This window comes from Drosophila albomicans, chromosome 3 (assembly GCF_009650485.2).
Source record: "Drosophila albomicans strain 15112-1751.03 chromosome 3, ASM965048v2, whole genome shotgun sequence".
Lineage (NCBI taxonomy): Eukaryota > Metazoa > Arthropoda > Insecta > Diptera > Drosophilidae > Drosophila > Drosophila albomicans.
This window is the reverse complement of record NC_047629.2, coordinates 53729773-53751379: the sequence shown is the minus strand read 5'-3', so window position 1 is coordinate 53751379 and position 21607 is coordinate 53729773. Positions and strand designations below refer to the sequence as shown.

Here is a 21607-nt window from a genome sequence, read left to right as displayed (position 1 = left end):
ACGAGAACGTGAAGCGAGTGTGCTCGACTTTGAGATACCCGCTACCTATAGTGAATAAAAACAAAACAGTTTTAAAATATGCTATAAAAATATTAAAAATATACCAAATTATACGTTTGGTATATTGATATATTACTACAATCAAAATATATCATAGAGTATAAAATATACCAGATTTATACCAGGCAAAGCAACATACAAAAGTATTTCTTTTATAACTTCAACAATTTTAATCCGATCGCAACCAAATTTTTATGAATTATAAAGACTATAGTTACTATTGTATGTAGCAAACATAATATAAACATCTAGTCACTGAAATCTAGATATTGCTACGGATGGACGGACAGATAGACAGACAGACAGAAAGACACACGGACAGACAGAAAGACACACATGGCTATATCGTCTCAACTATTGACACTGATCATAATATATATTCGTTATAGGATCGGAGATACCTGTTACATACATTTTCCGGAGACACAACGCAACTCTAGCTTTTGAATTAGGTTTGTTATTCGATTTTTTTGATTTGCGGGGGCGGAAGTGGGCGTGGCAAAAATTTGAAACAAACTTGATCTGCGTGCAAACATAACAAATGCTGTCGAAAAAAAATTATAGCTCTATCTCTTATAGTCTCTGAGATCCAGTGTTTCATACGGACGGACGGACGGACGGACGGACGGACGGACGGACGGACGGACGGACGGACGGACGGACGGACGGACGGACGGACATGGCTATATCGTCTCAACTATTGCCGCGGATCAAGAATATATACACTATATAGGGTCGGAGAAGCCTCCTTCTGCCTGCTACATACATTTTCCGAAGACACACAGTTATAATACCCTTCTTACTCTTTGGTTAGCAGGTATAATAAAAAAGCAAATAGGAGATTTAAGTTCTTGGCGCGCTATGTCATGCGGCTAATTTGTGGCTGAAGTCGTAAGCTGTTATTAATTACAGCATAGCTCTTAAAAGTGGCTACTAGCATACTACTATAAACCATTCCTAATCATTCTATTCGCATCAAGAGTGTCGCGCAGTTTTTTCATATTTTGTTTTTTGTTTTTGGGAATTTCTAGTTAAAGACCATCAAACCATAAAAATAACGAAAAAAAGGCAAAAGAGACACGCGATTGTTGTTCACATTTTCGTTCCCATATGTAATTAAATTAAAATTTAAATAAAGACATTTTTCAAATTACAGAAATTTGTTCGCCGACTAAGTGCATAATTGTATTTATTGTCCATTGTTCTGTGACTTCCACATTTCTTCTGATCTACGCCGAGTCAAGGCAACGTGACGTATGCTTGATCTGATGTGTGATGTGATTTAAGCAAATTTGTTAACACATGAAAACAACAATAAAATGAAAAATAAAATGATTAGCTGCCAAGACGATGGGTAACTGCAACATTTGGTAAGGCGCCTGGCCAAATACCATAATTAATTAACAAAAAGAGCGCGCGAGCGGCAGCTGAAGAACACCTGTAACATAATATAGAAATTAGTGGCAACAAAAGGAATAGATAGAGAGAAAGTTCGATGACTTTCGGCAGCGGCGACCTTTCTTTGTGTTCGTGTTGTATTCGTGTTGCCTCATCTGTTGACGCGTCTTTTAAGCGCGTTGTTGACACTATAAACTAATAAGCTGTCGGCCATGCTTAGCGGGGTTCAAGCCGCCATCTGAGAGTCTCAAAGTAGTCAAAGTCTCGAGGTCGTAGTCGTTGCAAGGCATATTAAAATATAATTAATTGTTGTCACTGTCTATGAAAAGTCCATTTATTTTGTCGATAGATCGAATTTTGTTACTTGGAATTTCGCTACGCTTCTTCGTCTGCTTCTTTTTACCAATTCTTCGACTTCTTTTGCTGCCTTTTTTTTTTTCTTGTTGGTTGATTCCACAACAATTCGAACGTTGATTTGTGTGCATTTTTTGTGGCCAAATAACAAAAATAAAAAAAACCTTCAACTGCTTTCTTTTTGGCCAAGTTAGCTGATGATGCCAGAACTCGCCAGCTAATGAAGTTGGCCTTTGTCTTCGCTGTTGTTGTTGTTGTTGTTCTTGTTGTTGTTGCTTTGTTATTACATATTATATCTTCCGATGCCTTTTGTGCAGTTCAGCGAACTTTTGTTGTTGCCACGATGCTTTGGCGATGTCGCAACTGCTAAAATTAGTCGGAATTTTCTAAACTTATTTCTTCGGCTCGTCTCGCATTTGATTTTCTATTTTTTATTTTCTATTAGCGTAGGTCATGCTGTTTCTTCTCTTTTTTTTTCGCCAATCCCTAGTAACTGTTTGTCTGGGCCCAAATGTGGAGCGTTCCAGCGATTGTTGTTCTGCTATTTAGTTTTTTTTTAGTTTTTTTTTGCGCATGTGGGTGTTTTTTTGGCCATAAGCTATAAGCTTTGTGTTTTTGGGCCAAACTTTCACAACAAAAGCAGCCGAGCAGGCAATCGTCGGGATTAGCTGCATGAGATCATAAAGTGTAATTTATATGGGCTGAAATTGGGTTAGTCTATTGTCAAATTGGCACCTGCAACTTTGCCTTTGATATACAACGCTTCGATTATCTCATGCTTACATAAAACCAACAACAACAACAAAGCAGCGACAACAACAAAAATGTTCATAAAACTGTCAAAGTCAATGCGCGTCAAGAGTTCGTGACTTTGCAGGAATAATAGTAAAAATAATATTAAATATCTATGTAAAGACAGATATTGGAAATAACCAAAAGAAAAAATCCTAATAATATAGTTTGAGCTGAACATTAAATACTCTTAAATATGAAGCTTTGAAATGTTTTTAAAGGTTATTCAGAAATAATAAATTGTTGAACAATAGATAATCATAGATATTTCCATTACTATAGCAACTTGTAATTAGAAATTGGTTAAGTGTATTATTATTTTAATAAATTTAACTATTTAAATATTATATCAATTAAAATTGTAGTATTTCACAAAAAAGTAAATAAAAAATTTCCAAGAAAAGTAAATGCTTCAATAAATAAAATACAAAATTTTATATAAATCAGAAATTGAATATTTCACAATAAATTAAATTCAATATTTCCTAAAAAAGAATTTGAAAATGATTTACTTTTAAGCTCATAAGTTTTATTGAAAATATATATTATTAAATTGTAAATATAAAAAAATATAACAATTTTAGATATCACAAAAAAGTAACTAAAAAATTTCCTAGAAAAGAATTTGCAAATACTTTACTATTAAAATAAAAACCTTTAATAGAAATATATTAGTTCAGAAAGAGAAATTTTTGTCATAGAAAAGTTCTTTGTTTTCTTAAGATTTATGCAAATTACGCCACGCATCGTAAACATTTATAAAAATAGGCTAATTTCTTGTAAGTAATAGGTTTATATGCATAAATGAAACAACAATGCGAGAATAGACATAATCAGATCAATGTTATTATGTTCATTTTGTTCAATAATATTTTGATGGCTTCTATTTTGAATAATCAGCTCATAAAACGTATCAATAATTAATATACTCAAAGTTGTTAAACAAATCCCAAGAAAGTGTATGTGGAGAGCCATAGAAATAGACAACGATTTGACATGGAACAATTTGCTGAATCGATATGCCAAAATCAAAGCGACAGCGTGCACTTCTCCCTCCACCCTTCTCCCTGCCCCTTGTGACTCCTTTCGCTGTCATTCGATCAGCGAGTCAATCAAATCGAAAACTCTTCGCTTTGTAGCTTTGTACAGTGTGTGCTATAAGTGCACGCACATGGATTATACAATGCGCCAATACATCGAATATTTATAGTTTGGGTCTGTATTAATTTTGCTAATCGCGTTTCGATCAATTTGATTTCAATTGTCAAACGCACAGCAATGTTGTTGCTGTAGGGGGAGGTGGGGGCGTGTCACATTGAGTGACACTTTTGGACAACATGTCGTATGCGTCATGTTCAGATATTTAAATTTTTCGTTTGCGCTTGTAACGCATAAATACTCACAGCACTCTCAGCATTTGTTCCGCATTGCCTGTTTTATTTTGGTTGCTCATACGCACAGTGGGTCGCGCGTCTGTGCACTGCATGCTAATTTCGCCTAGACTTTGTTTTGCTTTTTATTTATTGAGAGTTCGTTTGTGAGTTGCAGCCTTAGATTTATGAAATGTTTAGATTTTCGTGTGATTTAAGCTCAGGAAAATGATATCATGGCAATGCCATTAGCTGTGACGTCACTCCAACGCCCACGGGGCAAGCCAGAGGGATAGGCGCAGTCTCTAAAGATACAATGTTGAGTGTGTGAATGTGTGTGTGGCACAACAAATGGTGGCGACTCAAGCGCCAGCCAGCGGCGACAAGTTGAACGGATCGCATAGCCTTGAAATGCGTTAGACAATCGGCGAAAAAGATTGTCAGTCACCCACGCACTTCACAGCCAACAATAACAACAACACTAACAACAACAACAACACGATTGACAACAACGATTTTATGATAAACGCTGGCGCCAAGATCAACTACGCTCAATTTGCAAACTCCACTCTGGGCGGCTTAAGAGCTCAAGTTGTTATGTGAGCCGAGAGAGATCTTTAGCAGACAAACAACATTACAACAGTTTTGATTTTTTAATTAAATCAAGCCACAAGGCAACAATACTATAATTGTATATATATCTATACCGATCTATGGATCGATAAATCTTTTAATCAAATGTGGGCGCCTCTTTCCTTAATGGATTCGCTTTTATTGCATTTCGCATACATTTCGACTGAGTCAAGTTGTGAGTTGTTTATTGATTTGTGAAATTATAGTTTTAACTTTTTGCCATTTATTATTTCTAACACGATGAGCAATTAACGCAGAATTTGTATGTGTATCATAAATATTTATACCCACTTGCAAGAGGGTAGAAGGGTATTTTAAGTTCACAAGTGCTGTATGTTACAAAAAGAAGAAGTCAAAAATAGTTCGAAAAGCAAGCGTTGTTTTGAAACTAGAAACTTATCAAATCTTATTATATCTGAAAATTGGTTCCGATCAGATAAATATTGTAGAAGCTATAAAAGAAATTAGTGCTGATTAATATCTGGTATATTTATGTACTCTATGGTATATATTGAATATTATATTGAGTACCAAATATAGTCTTCGATATATTCAGTATCGAAAATGGTTAGTGAGTATTTTATAGTCGAGCACAATCGACTGTAGGTTTTTTGATATTGAAAATACGTCTTAGCAACTCTTTAAAAAACGCAACAAATATTAAGGTAACTTTGGATTTGATCAGATAAGTAATGTGAAGTTATAGAAGCAATTTGGTATGTTTTGTACTTCAAGGTATATTTTGAATAGTACTTTTTCAGTATTGAAAATCGTTAGAGAGTATTTAAAAGTCGAGCACTTGTTGCTATTGAGAATGCGTCTTAAAAATTCCTTCAAACAAACACCAAATATCAAGGCAACTCTGGCAACCCTTTCTAAAATATTCAAGTACTCGCACTGCACTTGAGTGACTGTAGCATCAATCGATGATAAATAAATAAATACAGCAGAGCAGAGCGCTTGCAAGCTGAACTTTATACCGGAATTATAATCAACTTTTAATTATTTCAATGGAATCAACAAATTACCGCTGTGTGATGTAAAAAATATAAAACTAGAGCCAGACAATTTCAATTTTCAATTTGGCGCGTGACTTTTGCGGGTGGCCGCAACCGAAACTGAAATCGGCTTAAAAGAAAAATGTGCGCGAAGAGTGCGCCATAAAGTAGATTAATTCTAACAGCCATGACAACGGGCAAATATGTAGAAAAAACAAACGCGGCTTTACAGCGTCATGCCTCACATGCCCCAATGCCCTGTGGGGGCAGCTCCCCTTCTCCCTATCCCCCTCTCTCTCTGTTTGCTCACTCAGCTTCCCCACAGTAGCAGCTACAAAGTCGTTACCCGAATGGCGCCGAAACAATCCGATCCGAAGCGAACCGAAGCGAACGAGCCACGAAACGTTTGGCGATTTGAATTTGAAGTTTTTTAAACCGTCAACTAAAAGCGCTGCGATTTTAGTGGCAATCGAGCCAGCTGAGCTAACGGACGTGCGAGACGCTATCAAAATCAAAATCCGAATCAATATCGAATTCGAATTCGATTCATCGGAAGTGAAGCATCGTGTTTTATTGCAGCACTCGGCGGAACTAATTAAAAACATAGAAAATTTGCAAAGAAAAAAAAAAACTGTTAACGGTGCATCTTTTTGGGCAAATCTTTTTGCTTCGTTCGACTTCGACGCGCTCGGGCGTGATGTCGTTTGACAGCTGCAACGCCGGGAAAACACCAAATAAAGCGCTGCTCAAAATTGCTGGAAAATTAAATGAAAATTTCTGAAGATTGAATACAAATTTTTGTATTGTGCGACAGCCGTGAAAATACCAACAGCAAATTAATATATTGAAATTGAAATCAAGTGTTGACAATATTGTTGTTGATTTTTGTAGACCAACCAAAGGAAAAGCTTTTCAAGACAATGTTGCTGCATTGCATACATCTGGTAAGTGTGTGGGTGTAATATGTAAATGTAAATGTGTGTGTTGTCAGCAAGAAATAAGTAGTAAATCTATAACATCTGAGGGGGCGTGGCTAGAGTTTCTACGAAGCTTCGGCATTGACTTCATAGCAACGATTGCGATTCTTTAACAAATATGTGGCCAAAAATGTTATGGGATCCGTGGGTCTGTCTTTTGCCACCGCTTGCAGAGCGTGCAGCAAAATGGGCGCCACAGTCTGATCCAGATATTGACGCACAGTCAACGAGTTGAGATCAAGTCGCGGCTTGCGGCACATGGACAACAGATGTTGGCCATCGCCAATAGAGTCCGTCTCCAAATTCTGCATTGGCGAAGATTCCCTCATTGCAGATTTGTGCTCAACGGGAGTCGGTTCAACAGTTTCCCTCTTTGGCAGCGACATTTCTGAGCTGTTGATGAAAAATATGATAAATATTGAATATTGAAGTTTTATATTCCTTAGACTCACCAGCAAACAAACTTGGCTCAAAACGTAAACTTATAGAATTTGTTTTAAATTGTTTTTTATTTATTTGTACTGTCCACGCCAAAAGTGGAAAAGCGAATGCGGGTATTCAAATATATTTAAAACAAAAGTATACTTTCTATAGCCTACTGTAAGAATGTTTATGTATAAATAAATGTTTGTTCTGACTGTTTGAGTAAAGTAGCAACGCACAGCTCGAATCTGAAGAAGTAAAAGGTTTCCAGTTTTAGGAATATACATATAATATATTTAAGAATATATAATGTATGTTCTTAGTGTAATAAGGTGGTGTTCAGCGAATTTATTTTTCTTTCTTTATTAAGAAGATCTACTAAACTAACATCGCAAAGTTTCAAGCGTAAGAAATAGGAGGCTGTAATTTTTAAGAACATAGATTATCGTATTTTTTAGGGCAATAAGTCAGTGTTTTACGAAATTATTTTCTTTTTAAATGTTTTTTCTTTATAATTTATCAATTTGTTTACTTTAAAATGACTGATTTTATTAGCAACGCACAACTTAAATTGGCTAAGAGCTAGGAGGCTGCAAAATTCAAAACGGATTTTATTATTTCATAGTGCAAAAAGAAGGTGTTTTACGATTTTTTTCATTTCAATGCAATTTTTAATATACTATTATGTTTATATCAAAATGATTGACTGAACTAGTCACACACAACTCAAACGAAATGACTTAGAAAGTTGCAACTTTTAAAATAGATTACGTAATTTGGTAGTGCAATAAGATTAGATTTTACGATTTTCTTTTCTTTTGAATTGTTTTTTTAATACTCCATTTTATTTAAAAATGCAATGCGACCAAAGCTGCCACAAAAGCTTGCTAACATACTTGTAGTATACATTTATACTTCTTAGAATTCGAAAAAAAAAGTTATTATGATGTCAAGAGATCAGTTGAAATGCAAATTCGATGACTTTGTTAAATGGTTCCCACAATCTCAGTTTTCCATTCGAACTTCGGCACTAAATTTAAGCGTTTATCTAGAAAAGAAATCAATGTCATTTGTTTGTTAGCTCCCCCTATTCAAGTGGCGAGATTTAAAATCAAACGCTGTATGCAGTATACTTGCGTTGATTTATTGCACGATGAGCAACACAAGCGTAAGCGCAAGTTATGCAATTCTCGACTTGAGTTGAACTAGTAAAAAATGACGAGTCTAATAATTAGTTTCTCCTACTTACGTGTGCACATAATTAAGCAATTAACTTATTGCTTGAAATGAAAACCAGATTTACAGCCACTTGTTTGTTGCAAATGTTTGTCGTAAATCGTAAAACAAAAGACTTAGGCAACAAACTTATTACCTCGACTGCATTAGGTCACAGCAATATTCTTGATCAAGTCCTATAACGTAAATAGTAAATATTGCATTTTATTAGCCACTATTTGTGACAATATTATTAAGCGAAAATGCCACTTGTATTTTTATTTTTATTAATTTGTGCTATCTTTGAGATTGAGACAAAGCTATTGAATAATTTATGACTAGGCACAAGACGTAGTACATAAGTGAGAGACTCATAAGAGAAATATGCAAAACTATCGTTTCGTGAAAAATAGCAAACGATTAACACATATTTGCGTGTGTGCTTGTTTTTGAGTTCATCACAGAAAAACCTGTAGTTTTTGACCCATATTAAAATGTTGGCTAGCTACAAATTTGAATATAAAAAGAACTCGGTGAATAGGCAAAACGTTATTTCTTAACTGTTTGCCGGGAAGTTTGGCAGACATCGAGCAAAGGGCTGCGGGAGGTGGGAGATGGGAGGATGCCAAACTCTTCGATCAATCTTTGTAAACATTAGCGAATAAAAAAAGTTTCAACAAAAATCGTGAATTACATTTTTGGGCCGTTTATTTTTGAGTGATATTTATGATGAGACAGCAGCATCAGCTTCAGCATCAGCATCAGCGGCTTCCCCGATATTGATCTCGGCACTCAATAAATATATAATTTGCATAGTACAAAGCGAGCGAGCGAGATGGAAAAGCAACAAAAGCAAAAGCATAGCAAAGGTCACTGGCATCGTCTTAAACCAAAAATCGACGAAGATTTACTGATGATGAGTACGTGATGATGTTGATGACGAACTTGATGATTGTGTTTTGTGTAAATGTGTTTTGTGTGTTTGTTTTTGTTTTTGCGTGGTTTGAACTCGAAAGCAAGACAAGAGATCATGTGGGCAGGTCAGCGTTTGCATTGTTGACTCCGTTGGCCTTTTCCTTGAAGGGCGACACATCAAATAAAACTGCAGCCAGCCAAGTTGTAATTGCGTAAATTGGTAACAATGTTGCCAAGACCCGTTCAGAGCCAAGAGACAAGCATTCAAAATGCAAATGAGCAGCTGTAAACGAACCAAAGCCAAAGCACAAAAAAAAGAGAAAAAGCGGGGCCACAAAATTAGCGCAACTGAATTAATTAACAACTGTAACATTTTGTTGTTGTGTTGTTGTTGCTGTGTATTATTTATGTGACCTTGAGGGAGATAGCAGTTCCAGTCTGGGACAAGATATCAGCTGAGTGATAGCAATAAATTCCGACACAACAACAAACATACAACATACAACAAATGTTTTCCATTTTGTTTTACACGCATTTCGGGGCCAATAATTATGTAAACCTCGATGCGAATAAAATAAGTTGGTTGATATTTAATTCCCCTAAACTCATTTCTCATTTCACAATTACAGCGCATTATTATTAAATATCATTTCAAATGTAACACGCCGCCAAAAATAAATTGTGAACCCCAGGCAAAAGAAATGTCTGATTGTTTTAATTTTTTTTGCTCATTTTGTTTTGCATAAATAATTTTGCTCATAAATTGTGCACGCCCCTAATGAACTTTGATTAAAATCACATTTCACGAACTTTTTAGCAATGATGCTGCAATTTTTATTTTATTAACTGACCCAAATTTCATAGATTTTGCTTAATGTACAAATAGAAATACTTTTTATTTGTTGCTCTCTGATGAAGGCGGCCCTGAAAAATATTTTCTACTATAAATTCTAAATGGTTCACACGACTTTTTGCTACTGTTGTTGTTCTTATTGTTGTTGTTGTTGCGCCATCTCAATTAGCTGCACAATATTTGTAGCCAATTTGCAAAGATTTTTAATGGGCTGTTAAACAAATTAGCTCCAGCTGCCGTCTGAGTTTATGTTTTTTTATGGACTTTTTGTATGAATGAAATGCGGCCAAATGAGATGTGGGAATATGTCGAGGGTGGAGCTCATTTCATCTTTTTATTTGGGTGTAATTGTTGTGCAGTTGCTTGATTTGACTTTTGACTACCTGATATGGTTGGGAGACGCTTCAAAGACATAAAAGGAAACTGTGCATGGATGTGTGAAGAACACTGTCGCTGCTGTTTAATTAAACAAAATGTGAATTTCGTTCGTGGAAATTATAAATCATTAGTTAAATGACTCTGCTCCGATTTTGGGTGGCAGCGGATGTGACTAAATATTTAGTTTAGAAGTCGGAAATGCCGCTGAGTAATAAGATTTACAGTGGTTTTTCCTAGTTGTTAGTCAACAATTATTATTATTATTTGTATATTGTCTCAAAGTCAACTGTAAACTGTAAAATTGTACTCGGATTTTACACAGTTGACTTTGAGACAGACTTGCTAAAGAGCTGCAAAGAACAGACAGCCGCGTGTACTTAATAATTTGATTCGAATGTGCTGATTTATTTGTGGCATATATATTTGCAATATGCAGAGACATACGCCTTGTCGCACTTCTGTCTCAAATATTTCAGACAAAAAGCAAACTGTCAGCTCCAAGCTGGAAGTTGTTAGAGTGCAAACTAGACAACCACGCTCTGAAATCTGCGATCTGCGATCTGAGCTCTTTGCTCTGCCCTGTGCCCACACACACACTCACAGAGAACTGACAACAATGTCGCCAGCTTTGCTGTGTAACATATTTTTATCAAGAAGCAATATCCAAGTTGCAGCCTACGCAAAGTCTTTGTCTTTGTCTCTGTCTGAGCGTAATGCACTCTGGAAATGCTAATAACCGAAATGTGTGAAGCCATTAAAACTATGCCAAAGTCACGCTGTCGTTGGCCCTTATTTCAATTTCGAAAGTAAAAAAAAAGCCATTATCACACTTGGCAAATAGTTTGGCGTTTTTTTTCCGAGCATTGGAATTTGTCCCAAGCGAGCATTTTGCATAAAATGCAACAGCCACAGCAAAACATTGCTGACACAGTTCACGGCGCCCAGCCCCATGGCAACAGCAACAACAGCGATTCGTAAATGCTGCCAAAAGTGACTTTTCCCACAATGCTGTTATCTGTGAGATAGCGCTAGGTACGTGTCTGCATATGAAGTTCATTTACACGCAGCTCAGACAGCAGCTTGGAAAAGCCGCCGACACCTCTCTTGGCCAATTACTTGGCTATGATTAATTTGGGCAACAACAGCAGCAACAACAACGTGTTGCAGATGTACATTGACGCCAATGTAAAGTAACCCACAGCAATTATGAAATACGTTTTAGCATTTTAGCCAGGCAGTAAACAGCTAAACCGAAAAAAGAAGAAGCATCCATCCAACATCGGCAAACAATGCAAGTTGCATGCCCGCACGCCGCTGACAATGAAAAAAAAAGGCTTTTATACAACACGAAATTAAAACACGATCGCACATTGAACATGGCCAAAAACACAGCAACAACAATAACAACAACAACTGAAGCTATGCCAAGTTGCATTGGGCCATGTCGAAGCTGAGCTGAATTTAATTCGATTGCCAGTTGTTGTTGTTGCTTCGCTTCGTGCAACTTTCACTCTCTTGTGAGGCCGAATGTCACGAGCATTTGCTTGGATTTCTTTGACCACAAAATACAGAGCTTGGACTTGGACGCGGACTTGGACGCTAACCCAGTTGGCGGCATTGACAAATTGGAGCAGTCGCAAGTGCAGCACCCAAAATGCGGAAATTTTTTATTCGGCGACAAAGCGTAGCAGAATCGGCACAAGCAAAAAATAAAAAAAAAAAAAAAAAAAGACTTAGGACACGAACTTGCCGGGGCGAGGCAATGAGGCGTGCAAGTGCCAACGCTTGACAGCTCTTTGCTACACATTTGGCCAAACGGTTTGTTTGATTTATGTGAATTTATTGCCCACTTATTGGCTTTCTATTGCTCTTTGGCTCCTTTTTGGGCTTTTGGAGTGTTTTATAATCAGTCAAAGTCAAAGTTTCGCATTGAGCGTATTTCTGATGAGTCAGCGTAGCACTTTTCACAGAGCTAAGAGTTGACTTCATAGCTGGCTGCCTAATTACAAACGACCTTCATGCAATTTGCAGCTAAAGTCGCGTCTTTTATGGCCCCACTTCACCTCCCTCCTCCTTCCTCTGGTGGGCGGCAAAGATTACACAACTTTTCACGCCTCGACAAATTTTGGGCACACCTATAATTCTGTGTGCTGTGCGTTATGCAATCTTGGTTCCATTTTGTGCCACCTGACAATATATTCATAATTACTAATTCACCACCCAAAAACAAAGCAATGGAAAAAGTGAAAATCTACGTGCGCCCTTTTAATTCTTTTGATCGACGTCGCTAACGCTGACCTTGTCGCCTCAAGCGCATAAAAGCAATAATAATTTTTATGGCCTATTATTTATGATGCATGCACAAATTTGTTTGTTCAACGCGACGCGACGCGTTGCGCATTTGCATGCCAATTGCATAATCGACAGAGTCATTGAATTCTATTCTATGCGCTTCTAATGTCATTCGTTTCGAGAGACACGCGTGGCTGACACAACTATGTGTAGATATTTCTGTCAGTTGGAACAATCGCATTTCACTGATCATAATAATCAGCGTATCGCAATTCACGTAAGCGCCATTTCACACCTTGCGAGTGTGTGTGTGTGCGAGTCAGTGTGTGTGTGTGTGTGTGTTTGTGCATGCCAAAAGTGTTACGCATTTGCCAAGTTCCACAAATATGGCTCAAAGTGATGCAATGCCAACCGTCGACGCTTTGGCGTCGGCGGCAAATTCAAGTCAAACTGTCTGAATGCAGTTTTGCTCGCAATTTGTTAAATGATCTATGGCAGCCAGCTAGCAACAAACAACAACAACAATAACGAACAACAACAACAACTGCAGCAGTGCGAAAAGAGCGAACAACTATGGCTTTGTCATGGAGACACCTGTATGCCCTTGTAAGTCTTTAGTCAGTGGGAATAAATTGAGATGCATGTAATAATATTATACCAAAAGATGATGGTTATATGAGTAAAGACAAACAAAGCAGTATTTTTAATAGTTGTTATAGATAAATGAGCACTTTATTTATCTATATTAAATAGTGACTATATTAGAAAAGTTTTAGAAACTAAATAGTTGAAATAATAATGTAATAATAATGGCTAAAGATGATGGTTATATGACTAAAGACAAACAAAGTAAAATAACTATTAGTTGTTATATATAATATAAATGAGCTGCCATTGCTTTACCAATAGCGTTAGTATTAATTTTAATTATAGCTGACCTTATAAATAATAATAATAAATGAGCTCTTTAGTGAAATTTATAATATACATTTAATGGTGACTATTTTAGAAAAGTTTGAAGCTAAATAGTTGTTATAAAATAATAAACATTTCAATCAATTGTGATTAAAAACTATTTACATAAATATATGTGAAATTATATTTTACTTTTTTTTAAAACTTGATGTGGTATTTTTGGATATAAATAATTGAATTGTAAACTAACAGAATTTTTATTCAATTTAGTTTTAGTTTGTTATAGATAAATGAGTACTTTAGGGAACTTTTTTTAGTGTTTATTATATCAGAATAGTTTTACAAACTAAATAGTTGTTATGTTGTGATTAAGATAAAAAATGAGGAAACTATGAGTAAACTTATATTAAATAACTGATATTAATAAAAGAAAGTATTTCATTTCATTGTTAAATATTTAATGATGGGAGACTTTTGCATTGAATCGAATTTTTATTAATATTTTCATTGGGAATATAATGTAGAGCATGTAATAATTTAAAGACAAAAAATAATAGTTATATGAGTAAAGCATTGGAAACTAATATATTATATTTAATGGGTATTAAAACTAAATCAGCATTTGAATCAATTGTGATAAAAAAATTTACAAATTTAATCATGTTTACCTTTACTTTAAATACTTTTTCGTATAATATGAAAATCATACCATATCTTTGAGTTTAAAATTAATTGAATTTAATTAATATTTCGAGTTTTTAATCTGATAACAAATACTACAAGAAAGAGCTTCAGTTTCAAAGATGTGACATTTATAGTATTTAGTCTTATGAATGGGCAACGCATATCACAAGACAAAATCAGATAAAATCATTGACAATTCACATTTTTCAAAACAAATGAAAAACAAATGTTTTGAAAACAATAAACTCTCATCTTTAATGTCAAACAATACAGTTTTACATTAACAAATTATTTATGGATAGATTAAAGTCTGAAAGTTGACAGATTTTTATTACTATGATAAGATTGCGAGATGTGATAATTTATTCAGCACACAAGCGTTCAACACATTGCATTAAATAATTACCAAAAGTCGTATTAATTAATTGGCAAATATCTCACAGAGAAACGAATTAAAATTAGTGTGCTTAGTCAGCGGATTTAAATTTATCAAGTGGCATTTAGGAAGAGTATTAAAAGCATTTGCATGCTGCAATCGATGTGCGTCGGATGTGATTTTATTTATAGAAATTAGCAATTATTTAGTCGAGCGACAGTTGGGGGACAGGCAAGGGGGAGAGGTAAGCGAGGTAGCTGCGAGAGTAGCAAACAGCTGTCAAATGCAAATAAACTGGGTTACCGAGAGGCGTCGCAAATATGCAAATGCAGCAGCCAACCAACTGCCAACTGCACTGAGCTGGTCAATTTTTTGAATTGGACAAACGAGACAGACAAGACAGACAAGACAGGCCAAGCCAGAGGCTGGTTCTACTATAAGCACAAAATGCCAACAAATCAAAAGCAGAAAATAATAAAATCATAACAAGAAACAACACCAACACAAGTTTGTGGTTTATAATGTTGTTGCGCAACGCATATTCCACTCATATTCAATTGAAGTCGCAGACGTAGTCGAAGTCGAGTTCTAGTCAAATTGTTTATTGTATAAGAGAGTTGAGCGCAAGAAACAGGAAATGGCAGCGCCAAAAATGTTGACCAAAAAAGGCAATCACTTTGGCAATTTTTTTTCTCATTTTTTGTTGTATTTTGCACGTTACGAAAAGTCAATCAACTAACGAAATTTAATACAATTTGATGTAGCGTTCGTTGTTAGTGTTTGGCAGCTGCTCCCACAGTAATTTGGGCTCTGCTCGAAATTTGACGGCGGTCTGTCAGTAGCTGCTGAAGCTAAGCTCTCACATGTGAGACCCTCTGTGCTGTTCGGTGTGGGTGTCTCCCCGAAAAAGTCTGTGTGTAATTCAATAGGCAACAAGTTGTAGTTGTTGCTGTTGTGTTGCTGTTGCCGCAACATTCTCGGAATTGATTGTGTCTAATGAAATGTTTCACTTAATCGCCGCATATTAATATAGAATTTCATGTTTGCAATTCGCCTTCTACTTAGAACAGGCTTTGAGTGAGTGAGTGACTATGTTTGTGTTCTATGGAATTTGAGCAATTAGAAATTATTATTTGCTTCATTGCCTCATTGATATGTTTGTTATACACGCTCAAATGTCAACCGCAAGGCAAAACAGACAGCTCACCAATCGAGTATTTCACTTTTGATAAGCTTAACTTGGCTAATTTGCATATGTATACAACGTACATGGCTAACAAGCAAAACCCGCAATGGTTTCCCATACGCCCACAAACCCACAAAAACCATAATAAATAATAAAATGTAAACTAAATAAACAACAACATTTGCATGCTGTGCAACAAGTTTGTGTCTTCAGTCTTTCGTTTTGCATGCGCCACAATTTGCTCAGTCCAAGCTTCGATTTCAGTGCTTTGGCATATTTAAAGACGGAAGCGGCAACAAATTGTAATTAACATATGTTTTTCGCTGCTATATCCGACAGACAGACAGATAGACACAATGTGGGCAACTTGCAACTCACTTTTGGTATCGGATAAATAGGAAAGGCAAACACCCAATATGAAAGCCAAGAGTCGTTAGCTCGATGGGTGCGCTTCATTAGCGCCTTGATTTAATGAATTTTTGAAAGATTTTTGCGTGCCTCAACCAGAATGCATGTCAAAAAGGCACAAGCTGTGACTCGATTCTCAGATCATTTATCAAAAATTGTTGTGTGTAGCTGCTTCGTTTTGATCTAATAAATTCAGAGAGCGCGCGCATAATTATAATTGAAGTGATTTTTAATTAAAAAACTACAACTGTGAAGGTCAGTCTGGGGCAAGACAAAACCTCGGTCCCCCTGCGGCGCTGCTCGACCACAAAGAGATAGTTATGGTTAGCTTAGATTCGCATAAATTGCACCACCTTTTCCACCTTCAATTTTTCTGTAGAATGAATTTGGGGTCAAGCCTGAAGTTGTTTATTTGTTTCACTTATTTTGTGGAGGCTGCGTAAATTACGCCAGAAACAAGACAAGACACAAAAAAAAAAAAAAACAACAGAGTTGCGCAAGAGTTAACGGGCTTTGTTACCATTTCGACCAGCAGCAATAACAATAAGGTAAACACAGAAAAAAAAGCGCCACTTAAATTGCGCGCCAAGAAAAACGTGATTTTCCACTTTTGATTTTTACTTGGATCTTTTTTCTATGCCTCTCATGTTGTTGTTGTTGGTTTTAAAGGCGCGCTCGCGCCCAGAAAGGAGTTACTCTCGTCTCGGTGATTCTCACGTAACCGAAACGCTTGCTGCCCGGCAGCATCAGCCACAGCATCTTAACAACAACATATGTTGCCAGGCTGTGGCTCTGGAGTCAACACCAACACCAACGCCAACCGGTTGAGTAACTGCGACGCCAATTTCCAACTAAAGCAGAAAAAGCAGACACCAAATTTCTTTCAGATCTTTGCTCTCGATGCTCAAAGTGGTTTGTTGTGTCTGCCACCACTTTTACTCTCATTGCCGCATTTGCCGCATTGCCGCAGACAGCTCGATGTATGTCTGCAATCTTTTTGCCCCATAATGCCATAACGGAAATGACCATAATAATTTTTGCACAATTTATTACGTTGCGTTAGCAAATGAAATAAATTTTCTAGACATGCCACAATTTGTTGTCTGATTGATACTGACGTTTACACGCAAATATTTAAATTGAATGTAATTGGTTAGCGAAGGCGATGGCGATGGCGAATTGGGAAAGTGCCACTTTAGGCATTTGTTTGTTTTGCGACTTTTGTTCAACTGCTCTCTACTGTCTATTGTCTGCTGTTTACTGCTGCTGCTGATGTAATCCATTTCTCACTCATTTGCATAATTGATGGCTGCACCGTGATGACTTTGTCAGATTGTTAGTCAGCCCCGCAATAAATCACCAAAAATATTAACTTACAGACAATGAGACACAATGCATTTAAGATGCTACTTAAATTGAGTAAAATGTTTGGGTTAAAACAAAAAAAAAATAAAAGTTACCCGTCTAAAAATAAACGCATAAAGTAATTAGAGCTCATTCATATTTACAGCCCACAGCAACCTGTCATAAAACAACACCTAACGAAATAAATATGTAAAAGAATAATTAATTAAGGCGAAATAAATTAAACGTCAAGCGACGAATCGGGTAACAAGCACAAAATTACAATAAACAAGTCAAAAGGCTATAGTAGAGTGTACTCGACTGTTAGATACCTGCTACTCGTTCTCAATAAAATCAAAATAATGTGGTAATATCATTTAAATATACTGAAATATGCTGAAATTTAGTTTATTATATTAGTATTCCGATTGCTGTCCATCCTTTAGAGTCCTGAGATATAAGTGCTCATACAGACAATCAGAGTATTAATATCCAATGCGATATTTTCATTAAAAATAAAAAATACTAAAATATACCGAAATGTACCTTTGGTATATTGATAGAACAAGTGCTATCAATTTCGGACACACAATAGTAAAATACCCAATTCAGTATTGTCAATTGAAACTCCACATTAATATATCGAAAAAATACTGAAATATACTAAAATGTATATTTGGTATATTAATATACCAATTTCCGGATATTTATAATAGTCTCAGATATCTAAGTGCTTATACGAACAGACAAAGTTTTAATTAGTTTACCAATAAAATACTAAAATATACCACAACATGTATATGGTATATTGAAGAAAAATTCTGTGTCTCAGCGACTCAAGTGCTCATACGGGCAGACAGATTTATAATACCCCTCTGTGCTATGCCTGCTTCGGGTATAAATATGCGAGCTAAACGAACATTGGCTTAATTGAAGCGAAGAATATTTCACGACGCCCACAGGGGCAATGCTCTTGTGGCAATTGCGATTTCAGTGTGCTTTATGACTGCACGCTGAAATAATTGAGGCGGCGTGCGGGTGGCATTAGAATTCAAATAATTGGCCAAAACAAGAATTGGCTAACCTTGTCCATGAACAAACCTCGCAAACACGTCGCATCGCGTATACGCAACCGGTTCGCATTGCGACTTGTGGTGGTCACTTTCACATGCCACATTTCCGTTTGCAACATGTTGTGCATGTTGCGTCAGAGTGTTGCGGTTGCATCTCTGCTCGCATCACCTTGACTCTGAAACGCTAAACACTGAACACTGAAGTGCAATCACGTTTGGCTACCTTGGTCTTATGGGTAGCCAGCACACAGCTGGCATTTGTCTATCACTTTGAGTTGTGGCCACGTTTGGCCAGATCCAGATGCCATTAGTCAAAAAAACAAAACACAAAATAGTAGCAAAGTGGCAACTGGCAACCGGCAAGTGCAAAAGTGTTACTGACCCCCTGTCGACAATAATTTCATTGCAGTTAACATTCGTCGTGCTGGCAACAGCCTCGTGGGGCGATTCCAGCCAAAGTCAGTACCACATTCAAACGGATGAGGGACCCGAGAGATATTTCCGCTTTCAGACCGATAATGGACAGTTTCGCAAGGAGAAACGCTTGCAGGACGGCACAGTCATTGGTAAGTTCGCACAGACACAAAATTCATTACTAAATTATAAAGTGAAATCTGTATTGATTGATTTGATATCGGATGCCAATCGATTTGATTCGCGAAAGCATTTCCTGCCTAATTACTGCACAAATCGTAAAGGGAAATTGATTTCGCTCAATGAAAAGTAGTGAAACTCTTTTTGCTTACGTCTATGATTGTTCTAAATTGCTGTCGATTTGCTAAAAAGGTAGTTTTGGCTTATACAACTTGCCATTTATCATTGTAAGCCACAATTTGATGAGTCAGAAAGCTAAAAATTGAAATTGAAAACGAAATGATTTGGCTGAATAGTTTTTCAATATAAAAAGGTAAAGGAAAAATCAAATAAAATAATTGATATTTTCTTGAAATCTTTTAAGTTTAAATTTAGGTTAAGAACATTAAATAATGTAAGAATATATTAAAGTTTAATTAAAACTTCTTTTAAAATAACAAAATTTACTAACAAGCATAAAATTGTCAAATTGTGTATACAAAAATAATTTTGTTTAGGGAAGACAAGTCATTGGAATGTAGGCAATCTTAAATAAAATCATTTATAAAATAAGATACCATTAGTTGATTTTTTAATGTCTTCTAAGCCTTTGATTGAATTAAACATTTCTAAACCTTTTAATTTTCCATCCTCTACTCCTATACACTTTTCCTATCTATCGATTTCTCGCTCTCTCGCTCTGCTTCTATTTCCTTATTCCTTCCCTATTTCCTCAGGCACTGAGGCCTGGATCGACGCAGCTGGCTTTCTGCGCCAGAAGGACTACATAGCCGATAAGGAAGGCTATCGCATACTCAAATCGAAAACAATATTCGTGGGTCAAGGCAAAGGCATTGAGGTGACTAATGAAACTAGGAATGCGTTTTCACTTTCTATAATTTGAATGCTCTTATAGGAGGCCATCAAATCCACAAAGTCAGCGCCAGCGCAGTCTGGCATTCTGGTTGATGGCAATGCTGGTGGCAACAATGTGCCCGGTGGCTATCGCAAGCACAGCTACAGCTATAGCTCAACTACCTCAACGACGACGCCTCTGCCGCCGCCGCTCTACGAGCCACCGAATCAACTGGCCACTGCCAATCTGGACTCGGGAGTGGGTAAACTCAACTACTTGCCACCCGAAGAGGCAGCCAAATTGCAGCCACAAACGCAACTCGGCTTCGATCATTATCCCGACGAACTGCCGCGAGCCAGAGATCAGCTGCTCAAGGGCATTGCAACTCCGCATGTAGAGATACAACCGAATGCTGAACCACTACCCGAGCTGAATGCCATCAATGTGTACGATGAGGAGGCGGATCATGGCTTTGCACCCGGTCGCTTTGCCAGTGTCATTGGCACCACGCCGCGTCCCACTTTATTTGTGGCTGCGCCAACGCCAGAGCTCTCCATGCTGCCGCCTTTGACGCAACGCAGACGCCAGCGACCACGCCCCCAGGCCATAGGCATAGTGTCCACAACGCCGGCTCCGATTGCGGCAACTCCCGAAACGTTTGGCTTCTCGACGCCAGCGCCGTTTGCGGCGCCTCCGCCATCCGTTGGTGGCTATCATTATGCTCCAAGCAATAGTGGCTATGGTTACTATGGGCCCAACTCTTCCCCGCTGGAGGTGAATGCGTTGGATGCTCCGCTGTTGCCGCCGCTGCCACAGCGTGCGTATCGCAGGCGATTGCGTCCCGCGTTGCACACCAACTCTTTGGATGGGGCAGCTGATTATGATGGAGTGAGTGCGACTCGGAATGGTTTTCGATATGTGCTGCCCAAGCAGTATCATGAGGAGGACACGCAGGTGGATGGCAAGCGGGCGGGCAGCTTTGGCTATGTGGATCCATTCGGTATACGCCGTGTGGTCTACTACAATGCCTCACCTGGGCGTGGCTTCGTGCATCGCAACAACAATCAGTTTGTGGGCGCCAATGGGGCGCCTTACGATGAACCCGGGCCAGCGCAGTTGGTGAATGGGCAGTGAACAACGAACAACGACAACGATAGCAAGTGGTGCTATAAATGCAATTAAATTAAATCAAATTCAAATCACAAACAACTGCCACTCCCCCTCTCCATTGTTGCACCAAAACTAACCGAGAAGCCTCACAAAAAAGATCTTAAGCTAGCCTCATGTGGGTTGTGGGTCAGCCACGCCCCCAAAATGTAATCTGTACATAACCACGCTTTAAACATTTCACTCTCAACACACACACACAAATAAGAAAACGAATATCTGTGTTAATTAATTTAATACTTGTATGTGTAATTTAATTTATGTTTGTAATCAAATTGTGCAATTAGCGCCTAGCAATAGAAATTAGACTAAAATCCGAAAAAAAAGAAAACAAAAAACTTAAAGAATATTAAGCTAAGTGAGAATC

General features: G+C 37.3%; 2 protein-coding genes across 2 annotated transcripts; one reads left to right on the top strand and one right to left on the bottom strand.

Moving 5' to 3' along the window:
* The first annotated feature begins 6231 nt into the window (after positions 1-6231).
* LOC117568134 (uncharacterized) lies at positions 6232-21588 on the top strand. Its single transcript, XM_034248542.2, has 4 exons — positions 6232-6549; positions 19054-19210; positions 19955-20076; positions 20134-21588. The coding sequence occupies exons 1-4, from the start codon at positions 6526-6528 to the stop codon at positions 21205-21207; spliced, it is 1377 nt and encodes a 458-aa protein (XP_034104433.1). The 5' UTR covers positions 6232-6525; the 3' UTR covers positions 21208-21588.
* LOC117568135 (protein dpy-30 homolog) lies at positions 6390-7171 on the bottom strand. The gene is made up of 2 exons (XM_052005942.1): positions 7035-7171; positions 6390-6975 (listed from the first exon to the last, which is right to left on the bottom strand). Exon 2 carries the CDS (start codon positions 6966-6968, stop codon positions 6648-6650), a length of 321 nt encoding a protein of 106 aa, XP_051861902.1. The 5' UTR covers positions 6969-6975; positions 7035-7171; the 3' UTR covers positions 6390-6647.
* Positions 21589-21607: the final 19 nt, after the last annotated feature.